The sequence below is a fragment of the Ascaphus truei genome, chromosome 2 (genome assembly GCF_040206685.1).
Source record: "Ascaphus truei isolate aAscTru1 chromosome 2, aAscTru1.hap1, whole genome shotgun sequence".
In the NCBI taxonomy this organism is placed as follows: domain Eukaryota; kingdom Metazoa; phylum Chordata; class Amphibia; order Anura; family Ascaphidae; genus Ascaphus; species Ascaphus truei.
The window spans coordinates 420,818,815-420,836,812 of NC_134484.1; the positions used below are offsets into that span (position 1 = coordinate 420,818,815).

Consider the following 17,998-nt stretch of genomic DNA (forward strand, 5'->3'; position numbering starts at 1 on the left):
TTAGGATCACTGGTTTACTTTCCACTAGAGGGATAATAGGCTATAGCTGTGGTTATCAAACTTTTCTAGGAACCCCAGAATTCGATTTTGAAATTCTGGGGAAAATCCAACCTTCTCCTCCTGTCTCTTGCCCACATCTCTCCCCCCCCTCCTCTGTTGTCCCCGTCTCTCTCCCCGTCCTTCTCCCCCCTCCCGTTGCCCTCGTCTCTCCCCCCTCACTTTCCCCCTTATGCGCCCTCTCCTCCTCACACTCTCCCCTTGCGTTCGCACACACACTCTCCCACTTACACATGCACACACTTACACACACACTCTCACATATACACACTCACAGACACACTCTCCCCCACACACATTCCCACTTACAAACACACATATGCACACCACTCTCCCACTTATATACACACACACACTCCCACTTACACACACACACACACACTCCCCCCAACACACACACACACTCCCCCACACACACTCTCCCCCGCACACATTCCCACTTACAAACACACACACACACACTCTCCCACTTATACACACACACACACACACACTTTCCTACTCATATACACATACACTCCCACATACACACACACACACGCACGCACGCACGCACGCACACACATACACACACGCGCACACGCACACACACACACACACACTCTCTCTCTCTCTCCCACACACACACACAAACTCTCCCCCACACACATTCCCACTTACAAACACACACACACTCGCTCCTACTCATATACACACACACTCCCACTTACACACACACACACTCTCTCTCCCACACACACACACTCTCCCCCACACACATTCCCACTTACAAACACACACACACACTCTCCCACTTATACACACACACACTCTCCTACTCATATACACACACACTCCCACTTACACACACACACACACACACACACACACACACACACACACACACACACACACACACACACACACACACACACACACACACACACACACACACACACACACACACACACACACACACACACACACACACACACACACTCTCTCTCTCCCACACACACACACTCTCCACCACACACATTTCCACTTACAAACACACACACACACACACACACACACACACACATACTCTCCCACTTATACACACACACTCTCCTACTTATAGACACACACACTCCACTTATATGTACACACTCCCACACACACTCTCTCACTTATACACACACAATCCCACTTATACACACACACACACACACACACACACACACACACACACACACACACACACACACACACACACACACACACACACACACACACTTTTCCACTTACACACACACACAGACACACACACACTTATACACACACTTTTCCACTTACACTTACACACACACACACACACACACACACACACACACACACACACACACACACACACACACACACACACACACACACACACACACACACACACACACACACACACACACTCCCACTTACACACACCAACCCCCCCCCTCTCCTCACTCCCTCTGCGAGAGCAAGCACCCGCCCTCTCAAAATCCTCTCTCTCCCACTTGTCAGTGGCGCCGACAGGAACAGGCAGGGATGTGAAGTATAGCAGTGACTGTGCGTGCAGCAGCTGCTGCTGAGCTCGGGAGCAATCAGGTCACTGCTATGTGGGGGTGCCGCCATGCCGCCGGGCCTGAGACATGTATGTACGCTATGTCTTTTTTATTTAGTGCCATTAATGTACATAGCGCTTCACAGCAGAAGTAAACATGACAATCATCTAAATAACAAATAATACAAATAGCAGATCATGGGAATAAGTGCTTCAGACATAAAAGTAACATTTACTGTAGGAAAAGTAGTCCCTGCTCTGAAGAGCTTACAATCTAATTAGTAGGTAGGAAGACCGTACAGAGACAGTAAGAGAGTGTTCTGGTAAGTGTGTCTGCAGGGGACAAAGCTTTATGTATGAGGTGTATAGTATCATCCATGGAGCTACTCATATACTTCGTTAAGCAGGTGTGTTTTAAGGTGGGTCTTAAAGGTTGATAGACAGGGGGCTAGTCGGGTATTGAGTGTCAGTGTGAAAGGTTTAAGGCGGGAGAGGGCTTTAGATACAAAGGGAGTAGAGAGAATACATCCTTGAGTGGAACGCAAGAGTTGGGATGGTGCATAGTGAGAAATTAGGGCTGAGATGTAAGTAGGGGCAGAAGAGTTTAAAGCTTTAAAAGTGAGGAGCATAATTGAGTGTGTGATGTGGGATTTAATAGGAAGCCAGGAGAGGGATTTCAGCAGGGGAGATGCTGAGACAGATTTAGGAAAGAGTAGAGTGATTTTGGCAGCAGAGTTTAGCATAGATTGTAAGGAAGACATGGAACAGGGACTGGCGGCCAATCAGAGTACGGATCATAACGGGACAGCCAATGACAAGCTGGAGGCTCATCTTGCTGCCCCGTCAGAGGAGGGGTGTGCTCAGGGGTTCAGGTAGCCAGTGAGCGGAAAATTTGAACTGGCCAGTGGGAACCATGCATACAAGCTCCGTCTCGGCAATGGCTTCCACTGGCCAGCCCAATACCTCCTGCTGGGTAGGCTCTACAGTGTCTGGAAGGAACAAAGAGTCTTCCCCAGGGGGAGCCTTGTCTTTGGACCTGGTTCTCCGCCCTTGCCTGCTCCCCAGATGACCCGACACCTCATCGCTCCCATCCTCCCCTTTGAACCACTATTTCTATACAGGCACTCCAGCTAATCGAATTCCCGGGGCTGCCTCCCTAGAGATAAATACACATTCCTATACATTTCTAAAACATGGGCTTGGGAACTTAGGTTGTAAAACTTGTTCTCACAACTTGGTTTTAAAACTTGCTAGTAAACCTTGCATTCCTTGCATTCACTAAGGAACTTTCTGTTTGTGTGTTTACTAGTATTTATATCCTTATTTGCACCACTGCAAATCACTACTAATTCTATTACTATTAGGCTGATGCAGGTATCTTTTCCCCTTCTCTCCCTTTACCCCATCATTTTGAAACTTGCTCTCAGCTCGTTTTAAAACTTGGCTCTGGAACTTGCTGGCTGGGCAATACATTGCATAGGGAAAATACCTTTATTACAATACACACTCGTCCCGCCAAACAGGCTTGTTTACCGGGGAAGAATTACAGTTCACCCAGTAATAAAGTCCAGAAACATTTCATATATATTTTGGTCCATTTTGATCCCCAGTATCCACTATTAGGGTCCCGTTCCTGAAGTCACAGTTTTGTACCTAAATTACCCAAAGGGTCAAAACATACACACTTTCCCCGGCTTATGAGTGCATGTAAATGGCCGGGGAACCACGGTTGTAGGGGTAGCTAGCCAGGCTTCACCTTTATTATTAAGGCTGGCTTCCCCTACCATCACAGCCACATAAAAATTATTGCTGTGGTAAATAGACCATAATCACTGCATTAACACAGATGATGTGGATTTAGTTAATATGATGAGTTGCATTAACGCTGGCGCGTTATTTAACAGAAAGCAATTATTATGCATGTGTTATTTAATGCGTTATTTCAAGTTAACGTGGTAATAATATCTGCTACATCTGTAGGTAGATACATAAAATTGGTGTTTAACACTGATAGCTGCACATTTTTCATTTATTGACCTTAAATTGAACTAGACCAAAGACCTACACATGGTTGTGAGTGTGAGTAATAGGCCATGAGAGGCTACACACTTGAATGGGCTGTAAGGTATACACCAGCATCGGAAGGTGCTTTATAAAGTAGCTCTGTTTAATAGTAATAATAATAATAATATGTTCTTGTATAGCACTGCTAGTTTTACGTAGCACTTTACAGAGACATTTTTCAGGCACAGGTCATTGAGCTTACAATCTATTTTTTAGTGCCTGAGGCACAGGAAGATAAAGTGACTTGCCCAAGGTCACAATGAGCTGACACCAGGAATTGAACCAGCTTCAAACTCAGCGCCAGTCAGTGTCTTTACTCACTGAGCCACTCCTTCTCCATTTAATAATTATAGCTCTTTATGTTGTTTGATTTTATTTGGTAAGTTTCTTGGTATATATCTTGTGGGGGGAATTGTGTGAGGGGGAGGGAATTGGCTTGACGGAGGAAGAGGAGAGAGGGGGTGAGTGAGGAAAAGAGGGAGTAAGAGTGAGATGCAGGGGAGAGAAATACATGCGAGGCGGGAGAATGAGAGGGGTGAGACGGAAGGGAGATAAATAGATGGGAAGAGGGGGGGGGAGAGAAGGGGCTCCTGAGGTGTGAAATGGGGGCGGGGGGCGGCTCGCAATACCGCTGACATGGGGGGGCCCTGCTTAAAATGTTTGTCCTGTGCCCCACGATTTCTGTTGGCGGCCCTGCCATGCGGAGTAGCCATATAATACACCCAATGTAATCTCCCTAGAAGCCGGGTAGAGAGGATTACATTTGGTTTTGCATAAAAGTGCACAGATCATAATCACAGGGTTTTTTTTTGTAGGCAAACAACAGAACTTTACAAGAGAAAATTTTGCAAGTAAATAACCTGGTGGAAGCATTTGGAAATGCCTGCACTATTATTAATGAAAATTCCAGTCGATTTGGGAAATACCTAGAAATGAAGTTCACAAATAGTGGATCAGTGGTCGCAGCACAAATTTCTGAATATCTTCTTGAAAAATCCAGGGTTGTTCATCAGGCTGTGTAAGTAATATAATAAAAAATATATATTTGATTGAATCCCTTTCCCTGTTTACATTCATCTTAAACAATACCATACATGTTCTTATATGTACATTCAAAGTTATAACTATATTATAAAAACATTTGCATGTAATCATATATTCTAATTGTCTTCTACTTGACTATAGAGATGTAGCAAAGCTAAATGACTAAATGTTTTCGGCACTGAGGTAAGCTACAGTCACGCGACAGCGACTGCCCTCGCACCAGAGAATGAATGCTGCTGGGGGTCTGAATCAGATACATTGACCCCCCCACTGCGCGACTGTGGAAGACTGTCTCCGGAGCCGAGGCTTTTTAGCTCCGCAGACAGTAAGTCTTGCTACATCTGTTTATCCTTTGGGGAAATCATTTCCATCTATTGCTGTTTTAGGGCCTTATTCTATATTGTCCAAAGCGACTGTTCAGGTCATTTTTGGCCCAAAATCCCTACTGAAGATGATGGAGATGTTTGGCTGATAATCAGGTTGCATATATAAGACAAATGCACACAAGTGTGGTGTTCAAAATAGATGGTATATTGGGGTGGATTGAGAAGAGATTAGTAATTTGAGGGACCTTGCGAGATGAAGATTGAATCGGCTTGGTAGCTGTGTTTATTAACCTTGCCCCATATACAGGTCACTTGCTCACAGGTTTGCCATACATGACAGTAAGGTTATGCATTTGGGAAACAAGAATAAAGAAGCAACTTACATATTAAATGGGGAAAACCTAGGTCAATCCTTGATGGAGAAGGATTTAGGAGTGCTTGTAGACAGCAGTATTAGCAATAGTGCCCAAAGTCATGCAGTAGCTGCAAAGGCAAACACAATCTTATCTTGCATTAAACATAGTATGAATGGAAGTACGCATAATTATGTCACCGTATAAAGCATTAGTAAGACCACACCTTGAATATGGAGTTCAGTTTGGGGCTCCAATCAATAAAAAATAAATCATGGAAAAGTGCAGAGAAGAACCACCACATTACTAAAGAGAATGGAAAATCAGATTTATGAGGAGAGGCTAGCTAAATTACATTGGTTTACATTAGAAAAGCGGTATCTAAGAGGAGATATGATAACTATATAGAGATATATTTTGGGTCAATACAAGTATCTTTAAAAATAACTATTCATCCAAGGGCAGTATTAAAGACAAAGGGCCTCATTCAGAAAGCCTCGATAAGGCCCTTATCGAGCACTTATCGACCAAAATGGCTACTCGTATTCAGAAAACCTCGATAAGTGCTCGATAACGGCCTGTATCGACGCAAAATATTATGATCAAAAGAAAATCGCCAATTGAGCGGCGATCAGCCGCTTATCGACCATTTTCGGGAGGATCATAAACTCGCGCGATTCAGATACCCGCGAGTCGGCTGTCGCGGCCTATCGCAGCCCTAAAAGGCAATCTTCTCCCCAAATCCAATTCACCTCAAAATTTAGGTAAATTGGTGGGGAGATGCGTCGATGAGCTGCGATATGTCGAGACTTAGAAAAAATCAGGCTCTTTTCCTGCCTCGGATTGATGCCGGCCGTCTCCGTAGCTGATAGCCATTAATAGCAGCTCCGGACCCCCCCGGCATGCATCCGATGCAGGAAAAATGCATTTAGAGTGACTAACCGCTATGGCAATGAAGGGGTTAAACACCCATGCCAGGCTTACTGTGGCTAGCGAGGATGGGTGAAGGGGGAATTTGGCCCTTAGTGGCTGTTTAGGCCTTGCGGGGGGCTGCGGGGGACTTAACCCTTTCATTACCTTAGTGGTTAATACCGCTAAGGTAATAAAAGGGTTAACCCAAACGCTACTCACCCACAAGGCCTAGACACCCATCCTTAGGGCTAATACCCCCTTCACACATCTGTGAAGCCTAAGCACTCACCCCGGACTTACTATACCCACCCTGTACCCATTGAGTAGTATAGTGGTACATCATACCCATATAATAATAATATGGCCATGATAAGCCACTATAGCACTCAATGGGCACTCTAATTACAATACATTAATACACAAGACACACAATAATAAAACCTAACTAAACTCCAAAACTAAACCGGCCATCTTGGATTTAGTGATGTAATCTTAAAGGCAAATTAAGCACAGCCATTCTGATTGGCTGGTATCATTCCCTTTAACATGATGTCACTAAATCCAAGATGGCCGCTGTGTCACAAGGTATTTCAGCTAATCAGAGTGTGGAATTGGTTCCCACGATCTGACTGGCTGAAATACCATGTGACGCCGGCTTCGTGACATCATCTTAAAGGCAAATGAAGCAAAGCCATTCTGATTGGCTGGCATCATTCCCTTTAAGTGACGTCGTGTCAAAAAAAAAATTAAAGTCGGAACATGGTTTTAACAGCCAATCAGATGGCTGTTAACCATTTAGAGGCTAAATGTGACGTCTCAAGACCTATTTAAGGCCGTGACGCCTCATTTGAGCCCAAGAAGACGACGAGACAACATCGGTTGGAATCTACCATGGGGCTTTTTGAATTACAACAAGAAGATAGAAGATAAAGAAGATCAAGAAATGGTGACAGATGATGATAGAAGAAGATGATTAAACAAAGAAAAAAGAAGATTTGGGTACCTGATCCGGATCTTCATGGCGGATGGCTTCGGATGCTGTTGGAGGGCTTCAAGGTACGTGAGCTTCCTTTTACCCCAGGAGTCGGAGGGCCACCGCTTCTAATGGTAAGTAATATATTGAATGTTTGTAAATGTCTCTTTTTACAGGTTTATTCTTTGGATGTGTTTTTTGATTTTTTGGGGGAGGCACATTGACTACTAATATATTAATCTGTACCACTTTAGGGTACAGATTAATACATTATTATGACACTATTTGGGGGGCATTTCTGGCTTTGTATTGCTGTTGCTTTTTTTCATTTCAGTTTATTATGTGGATGTGATTTTTTGTTTTTTCATGCTTAATGCTAATAAAAGGTTTGCGATTGGTGTTCGCTTGTAGTTAATGTTATATTATGTTAGCTAATGCGTTTTATGGTTAGTTCAGATATTGTTAGAAATTATTTCTTTGTATTTTACTGTTTAAATTCATTAATGTTGTAGTAATTCATTGTTTGGATTGGTTAGAGTTACTATTCATTTTGAGTTGGTTTAGGAATTAATTGGTTTGATTGGTTAATGGTTTAATTAATTCATTGTTGATGTTGTTATTGCTTGTATTGATTGGATTAGCTCGCTACTGTTTTTATTTAGTGAAGTGTGTTTTTTTGTAGTTTAGTTAGGTTTTATTATTGTGTGTCTTGTGTATTAATGTATTGTAATTAGGGTGCCCATTGAGTGCTATAGAGGCTTATCATGACCATATTATTATTATATGGGTATGATGTACCACTATACTACTCAATGGGTATAGGGTGGGTATAGTCAGTCAGGGTGGGTGCTTAGGCCTCCCGGGTTTTGTATCAGGTCAGGGTGGGTTAACACCTTAATGACTATAGCGGTTAGTAACCGCTAAGGTGATTAAGGGTTTAGGGGCCATTAGAATCTCTTTATTAAGTATATATGCTTTCTTGCTACGGAGGACAGAGGGTCCTGCTGTTGTGGTAAGTATAACTGTATTTATTTACTTTATTTTTGTATTCTAATGCAGTGTTTAATAATGGGCAAATAATCTATTATCCATATCTGGATAATATTTATTTTGCCCATTACTGTACTGTATGGGTTTTGGCGGAGGCGGCGTGTATTGATGTTTATTACAATATTTATTAATATACATTTCTTTCATAGTGTAGATGTGCAGGGGGTCTCCGGAGCTGAACCACGTTGGTTTTATGTCCGGGAACCCCCTGCTTGCCGAGATACAGGCAACTTTATGGGGTGTCGGTATCCCTCTGCATTGAAATGTCCCGTGTCACGTGACCGGGACATTTCCTTGCATAGGAGATACTGACACCCCATAAAGGGGCCTGTATCTCGGGAAGCAGGGGGTCCCTGGACCTGAAACCAACACGGTTCAGCTCCGGAGACCCCCTGCACATCTACACTATGAAAGAAATATATATCAATAAATATTGTAATAAACATCAATACACGCCTCCACCGCCAAAACCCATACAGTACAGTAATGGGCAAAAATGAAAGAAATGTATATTTAAATAAATAATTTTCGGGCGACATTTCAGCTGGGAGAGGCGGCTCTCTCAGAGCTGCTCTCTCTGCAGCAGAAATGAATCGCCGGTTTAGGCCTTTTCAGAGGCTCGAGGCTCTCGCTGGCAACAACTCGCCCGTTTTGGGAATTTTGCTATCACTGGTAATCGAGCCTTTCTGAATACCGTGATAGCAACACCCAAAAAAACGGCATTTTAAATGCCCTGGCGATAATTTTTATCAACCCTCTCTGAATGAGGCCCACAGAGTCATCCCTTAAGGTTGGAGGAAAAGAGATTTCACCAGCAACAAATGAAAGGATTCTTTAAATGTGGAATTAGTTACCCATGGAGACTGTGATGGAAGATACAATATATATCTTAAATGAAAGGAAAGGTATATACAGTAGGGATATACCAAATAAGTAAACATGGGAAGCATGTTGGTCCCAGGAGTAATCTGATTGCCATTACAGGAGTCAGGAAGGAATTTATGTTTTCCCTTATAAGACTTCATTGATACTATTTCCGTGGGGTTGTCTGTTAGCCTTCCTCTGGATCAAAATACTATAAATACAAATATAGGATAAGTATCTGTTGTCTAAATTTAGCATAGGTTGAAATTGATAGACATGTCTTTTTTCAACCTCATCTACTATGTAATGGTAAAGCTAACGTGACGTTAGGTTATATAGGGAGAGTCTTGCAACCTTTTCATGATGGAACTTTACTAACAAACCCCCATAGGATTGAAGGGAGTGGCCCGCTGTCATTGTTAAGATTTTTGCGGTTTAAACGAAGTACAGGAGGATATTTAAGAGAAAAGAAGGGCTATGACAAAAGGTCATGCTCTGAATCTTGAAGGGGGCTAAGAGGAAAGTACTTTATTATGAAAACATAGGTGGATTCATGGAATAGCCTAAAACAATGATTGATTGAAGTTATTTTCTTTGAACCTGTTCCACCATGGTGGTGGTGAGCTGATCATTCTAATTGTTTTAACAATTTTGGTAAACAATCCCTTTCACATATATACAGTATCTACTAGAAAGCTGCTGTTGTATGTCAAGTACAACTGCTGCAGTTTATTGAATTAATAGTTACTAGTCTTTCTCTGAGGTCTAACTTCCACCCATTTATAGCCTTCCCTTGCTGCCACCAACAAGCCTTCTTCCCAACCCACCTCCTTTGCCAATTTACCTAGACATGATGTATTGACTACTCTATTATGTATATCTACAGTAGTACTAGTAGCACTACCAAAGCACAAGCACATGGTTGGTGTGCACTATTTTTAGTCGCCCTCCTTGATTTCATTCACTGCATTTGTACTTTATTACATTCTGGGAAATGTATATTCTCAATTTATCTTTCAGATAAATTCATTTAAAGTAAATAAAGATGAATGAATATAATGAAACCGAAATTCTATATAATACACAAATGTCCAATGCTTTTCACTTTTTTGTCCTTACAGAGGGGAAAAGAATTTTCACATTTTCTATTACATGTATGCTGGATTGTCTGAAAAAAATAAACTGGTACATTATAAATTGCCAGAAAAGCAGCCTCCCAGGTAATGCAATACATTACACTGAAACATGTTACTAGATTGCGGCATGTTATTACTTTTCCAATCTAATATAAGTACTAACCATTTATCTTTCAACTTTCAGATATCTACAAAATGAGCATATTAAAATGGTGCAAGACTTTATTAATAACCCTTTCTATAAATCCCAGTTTGAATTAATTGAACAATGTTTCAAGGTAATAGGTTTTACAATGGAGGTGAGTAATATAATAATGTTTCTGTCTTGCAGGATCAATCTTAATAAGTATGACTAATGTTTAAGTTAATTTTATTGTTGACACTATGAATATACGTGTAGGACTGTTTAGTGACATTTTTATCTAACTAGAAGTACATTGCCCACACACAGACATTTTACACATAAAGTGTAAAGTTAATTAAATATGGGGAAATGTATTAGGCTAGTGGAATAGGAATGGTTTCTGTATTGGCATCTGCATTCATGGCCAACAAGCTCCTCCAACCAGAATATGTGGTTATCCTTCATCTACCTACTGTACAAATCTATGAGCCACATATGATTGTTTCATCAGTATATTTGTGTGTAATCCACCCGCCCCCCCCCCCCCCCATCGCCCCTCTATTGGGTTACCTGGTTGCTGTGAAGAGTTAATAATGGGATATTGTGTGTAGGGCCCACCCTGTGTTACCATGGGGATAGTGATGTCAGAAGGGATATAAAAGATAGGGGGAATGGTTTTGAAGTCAGGTTCCAGGAGAACAAGAGAGAGGTGCCTTGGGGAGAGTAGATGGGGATGTTCATAAAGTAATAGCACCGACCAGGCCCCCTTGCTTTATTATGTTGTAGAGTGCCCCTCTAAGTTAGGATCCATGAAAACGGCTAATGGAGTCCAACATATCTACAAGATAGGAAAATGTCATGCCACAGAGGGCCTTATGAAAGAAGACTTCAGGATGTCGGCAGATCGACTTTAACCGCTGATCCACATTAATAATCCTCTCAGTCTGTATGGAAGTTCCTGTTTCCAAACAGGCCAAAGGATTGTGGTCACTTACAAAGAACCCACCAGGATTCCCCGAGTAACCGAGTACTACCGATAATGATCCCTAAGCAACACAGGGGGCCGGGTCCAGCACAAGTAGAGCAACTAAGTCAATGCACCTCTATGAGTGTTAAGAGTGGACACTAATGGAAGCACCGTATTTATGTACGTCTGTTATTAAAACCAGTACAATGTTTCATTTGTGCCTGGGGACACAAATAAAAGACTGTGTGCTACCAAATTTCCTCGAACCCATTATTTTCCATCCTTACTACCTCATCGCCCAGCCACCTGCATTCAGCACCATGAGTCAAGGTAACCAATACTGCGGAGGCAAACACAGTACACCGATGTAATCTCCCTAGAAGCTGGCAGGGAGGGTTACAAGTGTATAAAGTACGGGGAAGATTTTAAACTAGCAAAAAATAAATATAGAAGTGGACCTCATTCAGATCTAAGGAGAACTCCATAAATTAAATCCAACTTAATGGCAGCCTAAGATTAATACAGAGATTTCCCTGGTGTTCACATTGTCATGGATCTACAGTACCAAATATCATTAACTAAATATACTAAATAAATAAACTATATCTTGTAAATCCTTTTTTTTTTTTATTGTACTTTGCCTTTTCACTAGTTTGGGTGAAAACAGGATTCTAATGGCTTCAAGTTATGCATACTTACCGTAGCTGTTCACAATTTGTCTATACAGTACTTCAAAAATGTGAGCAACTTCTCTGACTTTGGAGTTTGACCTACTAAATATTATTACATTATTGAAATAAACTATAGATTTTACTATTTGGTAAATTGTTAACTAACAGAGCAATTTAAATTCAAGCTTGTCTAATCTCTAACCATGTTTTACTGTAAAGGATAGAGATCCTGTTAATCTTCTGTCACTGTAAACTATTATAGTGTGTTGAATAGTAAAGATAGGTGGGAGATGCTTGGACTCCTATTTGTTAATGTTAACGAATGATAGAACAATGATGGAGCATGTCATTTTCATTAGTCGGGTGTGATCAAACAGTGCAATTTAATTGGTCCGGATCTCATCAGGAGGCTGTAAAGAATGCATGGCCAATTTTTGCTTAAAACTCTTTCTAGGGACACGTATTGATATGTATTCCACCAATGTCAAGCATGGCATGAGAGAAGTAGGACCCCTAATCTTATATTGTAAGTGGGGGTCAAATTTGAGTCTGGGCCAGGAATATACATGCCATGATCGTGAGTTGGACTTCAAAATTAAATGAACATCTTTTAGAACAAATATAACAATAATTTGTGATAATAAATAATGCAAATAATAATTATATGTTTGTTTTCAGGAACTCGGAAGTGTATATAGTATCCTTGCTGGTGTTTTGAATGTGGGCAACATTGATTTTACCTCTGTGGCAACTGAACATCAAATTGACAAAAGCAATATCTCCAATCCGGCGGTACTTGAAAACTGTAAGATTTTTTCATCTTTACATTTAAGATTGCAAGTTGTGATACAGTACCTCTTAACTGATTTACATGGGAGTGATATGAATTTATCCTTTATAGAGCATTTAAAATCTGCACAGGTCCCTTAGGAGCTGAAAAAGCTCTGTACACTATAATGTAATTGTTGCAGTGAGCATGCAACAACATGTGGGGTTCTGAGAATAGGCTTTTTATTTAGCCTTTAAACGTGGAATACAAAAAGAGCTTACATTTAGCGTATGTACAAAATAACATAATGCAGCTTACTTCCAACAAAGTTAGCTAAGTCTATTTTAAATAGTCTAGAACATGGCTGAGCCCTTGGTCCGCAAGGCTCAGTCTTTAAGAAAGAAAAGGGGGGTCTGTGAGTCCAATAACAGCATGGTCCTGCAGGGTTCCAGGTAGAGATGGGCCAAATTTTTGTGCGAATTTGGAAGTTCTCTCATCTGCAGATTTCCGTGGATCACTCTCCAAAATGATTGAAAGCCTTGCATTACATGTATTTGTCAACATTTGTTAAGATCAAAAATGGTCAATATATCTTTCGTCATAACAGGTTATTTTCCATTTACAGGTTTGTATGACTTTCGTCTTTTAATTATATATAAAGCTAAACTATTAAACTTTGGTCAAAGCATTGTTTCAATTAACATTTCTTTATCTGCAATACAATTCCCTTCCTAGAACTTGTACAACAAATAAAAAGTGAGTTCAATGACTAATAAGTAATTAAACAGCAACTCCTGTGACCACGTTACCACTGCCACGCCACCATTGACTTTCTCTCCTCCTTCCCCCCCAGTAGCTAGTTTTTATATTGTTTGTTATTGTCCCCTTTTCCTATATGGTTCTCCACTCTCTGGGCCATGTTTACTAATCTGGATCTTTTTACCTCTAGTTTGTTGTGCCTTTGCATAAACTCTATTACTGCTCTTGCCTTTCGGGTGCTATAGTTGTGTAACACCTGTTCCCTGTGTGACAGAGTCACTGACTCAGTAGGCTGTGACAGTGAATGGAGAGATGCTGCAGCCAGATCACTGAGTGTTAATCTCCTCAGACAGAAAGAAGCACACCTGCAGCCTAATTAAACAGGGGCTGAACTATCAGTGAAACAAGTGCTTTAAAAAGCAGGAAGTTGCTCACACAAGGTGAGCTTGTTTTTCCACAGGAAGGTGGAGAGAACTCTCCCGGCTTGGAAGCCGTAGCAGCTGCTGCTGCTCTGGTCCCCAGTCCTGCGAGGAGCTTTGCTGCTGGGACCAGCTGGGACCCCAACCCAGGAGAAAGATAAACATTGCTGCGAGGCTGGACACAGCCTGCTCCCCGGAACCGTGTTCCTGTTTGCTGTTAGGAGCTGCAACAGATAAGACTTTATTATTACACTTATTGGTTATACTTTGTGTTGCATATGTTTTGGGCATGACCAGATTAGCTGGCTGTCTTGTTAGTAAGAGCTCAAGAAGTGAGTTAGTTTCCCTAACGGGAACAGGCTTTAATTTTCAAGAAAGTAGTTTCTTAAAGGGACAGTGCACCCATACTTTATTTTGGTTGTGGCTAATAAACCACTATAGTTGAACGTTTCCCATCGTGTCTAGCATCTTACTGACCCCGCCGCGAGGCCGTCTTGCCACAGGTGGTGTCAGAAGTGGGATGTTACGCCTCTGGGGGTCAGTAGATGAAGATGTGTTGAGACACTGAACTCAAGCGGAAAAAAAAATGATTTTTGCTGAAGCGTGGAAGTTACAGCTAGCAAGCGCTGAGTGTAAATTTTGCCCCGTCGGGTATGTAAGGATTGCTGTGTAAAGCTAATGCCTTTTGCTGAAGTGAGTGAATTTGCAGCTAGCAAGTGCTGTGAGATAAAGTTTGCCCTGTCTGGTAAAAAAGAAAGTGAAAATGGATTTTTGCAAAGAAGTTGCCCTAAGAAGAACCCAGAAGGTTCATAGATTGTAAAGCACCTACAGCTTACGTGTGTTGTGCAAAGTCTGTCCCATCGGGTGTGAGATTTTTTTTTTAAAAACCGGGGTTTTAAAATGGCCACCGTCAAGTGTCAGTTTTGCAATGTACATAACCATACAAAACAGTGTCCCTTCAGGCCATACGATGATGATGATGATGATGATGACGACTCGTATGTGGCCCCTGGAGGAGAGCCGTACCCACAAATGAATTTAGTATGCTGGGCCTATCATAAAGTAGGTCACATGGAAGATGTGTGCCCCAAAATTTTCAAAGACAAACAGCTGCAAAAGCAAGCAACGCCCTATGAGTGCAAGCAAGATGTGGAAGCAGATACCAGTGAGCGTGTGCCCAGTACCACTGATATCTCTGGAGCTAATAAAGCAAAAATAAAGAAGAAAAATAAAACTGTTCCTCAAGTCACAGGGGAAGTGACCGAGCCACTTGAACCTGCGCTGTCAGGACATGCGTCAGAAAGGCGCCGAGATGTGCTGCAGACCGGAGTGACCGGCAGAATTGTTACGGGAACAGTGGCAAAGGAAAAGGAGGAGCAAAGGGAAGCTGAATCCTTGATCCAGGGAAAAGAGGCCTTAATTTCTGCACTCCAAACTACCCACCGTGATTATGATGCCTTGCAGGAACAATTGAATAGGGAGCGAGAAGCGAACGCCGAGGTACAGAGGTGTATACTCCCAGCTATACAAGAGTATGCGGCTTTAAAGAAAACAGAGCGTCTGTTACGGAGTGAGTTGGAGGAGCTGAAGACAAGTTTGGATAAGGCCAACACCACAATTGCTAACATGGAATCAGAGCGAACAAGTCCTGACTGGAGACTATGCTATCAGATGTCCCAGAGAGATGTGCAAAACTTCCTCAAAGACTTAGAAGTTTCTCACCAAGAAGCTAGCATGCTCAAAACAGAGCTGGAGCTCTCATGCCAGGAGGGCCACAGTCTAACTACAGAGCTGGGTATGTTGAAGGAAACCCATGAGAATGCCCTGAGGGATTTAGAGACTGTAAAGAAGGAGAATGTAAGTCTGACGCAGAAAAATTCAGACTTGTTTGATCAAATCAGTAATGGTGATAAGAAGCTCCACCAAGCAGGAAAAGTGGAGAAGCAATTGATCCAGGAAAAGCTAGAGGTGCAGGAAGCACTGCAGAAGGCAGAGAGGATGCAAAGTGTCTCCCAGCAGCAGCACACACAGGCAACGCACTTATGGCAGAGCCAGCTGCAAGAGCTACATGCAAGTCTGCAAGCAGCCAAGGAGAAGCAGCGAGTGCTACAGGAACGGCTGAGTACCCAGTATGTCCCCAAAGAACAGCATGAGGAACTGAGGGCCACGCTGTACGCCACAAGAGCATCGCTAGGGGCAGAGCTGGGTACTTTGAAGAAAGCCAATGAAACGGTCCTAAGGGATATAGAGACTGTGAAAATGGAGAATATAAACCTGAAGGAAGAGGTTTTAAACCTGACTGGTCAGGTCAGTGATGGGACTGAGAAGCTTCACCAAGCGCAGAAAGTGAAGACGCAATTGGCGCAAGAAAAAAATGAAGTACAAGCTGCTCTGCAGAATGCAGAGAAAATGCTGGAAAAAGAATGCCTCGCCCTGGAGCAGCTGAAGATCATGTTGAGCGCCACAAGAGCATCGCTGGAGGTGGAGCTTAGAAGCCAGGTGACTCTGTGTGAGAGGTAACATGAGAAGGTCCAAAGACTGGAGCAAGAGCTGGAGAAGCAGAGAGGCAACTCCATCTCCATGAGTCAGTATGCCAAGGAGAAAGAAGCCTGGAAGACAGAAGCAACAGCGATACTGGCGACAAGAACTGCAGAGCTCAAAAAGATGGAGGAGGCGTTGATGCAAACCCAGAGTAAGCACTGGGAAGAGGTGAAGGCCCTGAGAGGGGACTGGCAGCATCAGATTGAAGAGCTGCAAACGCAGGTTGCTGAGCGCAAGATACAGCTCGCCGAGCGGGAGAAGTTGACCGTCCGACAGGTGGCTTGCCTGATGTTGCACCATGAAACCGAGATGGCTGATATCCACAAGCGGCTGGACTACACGACCAATGAGGGGGCCCGGCTACAGCTGGAGCAAGACAAGGTCCGGGAGGAGCACCAGCAGCTGCAGGTCCAGAATAAAGAAAGAGAGACAGATTTAAGCCTTGCTCTGAGTCTGCTAGGAGCCGTAGAATCGCGACTCAATTCTAACGAAGATGAACTAGCAGCCGCACTGAGTGAAAGAAGAAAGGCAGAAGGACTGCTTCAAGACCTGAGGAAGGACCTGGAGTCTGAGTGTGCTGGCCGCAAGATGGCAGAGAAACAAAAGTGTGACCTGGTCAAGGAGCTTGAGGCTCTGAAGACTGAGCGGGACGCTACGTTGGACTCTACGGCTGACCAGCAGGAGGTTTCTCAGATGAAGCTGGAGGAAAAGCTTGCAACCCCAAGACAGACGTTTGGGTTACTGAAGCAGTCCAAGGAAAAGGTGGCGGTAGAGATAAAACAAGGGAGGCACTCCAGGAAGCATGACCGTAATACCGTTGCAGAACTACAGTCTACTTTCCACAAGGCACGGAATGCGAAGGCCAAATTGCGATGCACTAGCACAGTAAGAATCCAATCAAACTACAGTGCCCAGGGGACACAAAGTGGATTCCTTGCCATGAGGGCAGCCACTGTGAAGAGACAGCCGCGAATGAGACGGAAGTGTGCCCGTGATCATAAGGGGAGAAAGACCGCACAGATGGTCCAGCAAATCTCCCAACAGAGTAAGTTAAAGAGTCAAGACAGAAAGGCCCAAGCCTATGAGTCTGCTGACCATAAAAGAGATGTGCCATGGGGTGTACTTCAGGTTAAAAGGAATCCCGACCAAGTTGAAGTACTGAAGATAAATGGTGTGGAACCCAACACTGAAGGTACACTGAGGAAGAAAGGTCCAAAAGAGAAAGCCAAACAGTCACTGGCGAGTGTATGCAATGAGCTGACCGAGGTCAATGCTCTTCTACAGGATAAGGGAGACTCTGAGCACAAAAGGACAAGGACAACAATGCATCTTCAGGATTTACAGATCAAGGACACAGGTAGCGTGGATATACCAGCGAATGCCGCGAAATCAAGGAAATTACAGTTAA

The 17,998-nt window shown here is 42.9% G+C and overlaps 1 protein-coding gene across 1 annotated transcript in view; it reads left to right on the plus strand.

The window, feature by feature from the left end:
* Positions 1–17,998, plus strand: part of LOC142487761 (myosin-IIIa-like) — a 157,775-nt gene that overhangs the window by 15,841 nt on the left and 123,936 nt on the right. The window contains exons 4-7 of the mRNA XM_075587611.1: positions 4,498–4,700; positions 10,326–10,424; positions 10,525–10,639; positions 12,781–12,907. Coding sequence (XP_075443726.1) covers positions 4,498–4,700; positions 10,326–10,424; positions 10,525–10,639; positions 12,781–12,907 — 544 coding nt within the window. The remainder of the gene's footprint in view (positions 1–4,497; positions 4,701–10,325; positions 10,425–10,524; positions 10,640–12,780; positions 12,908–17,998) is intronic.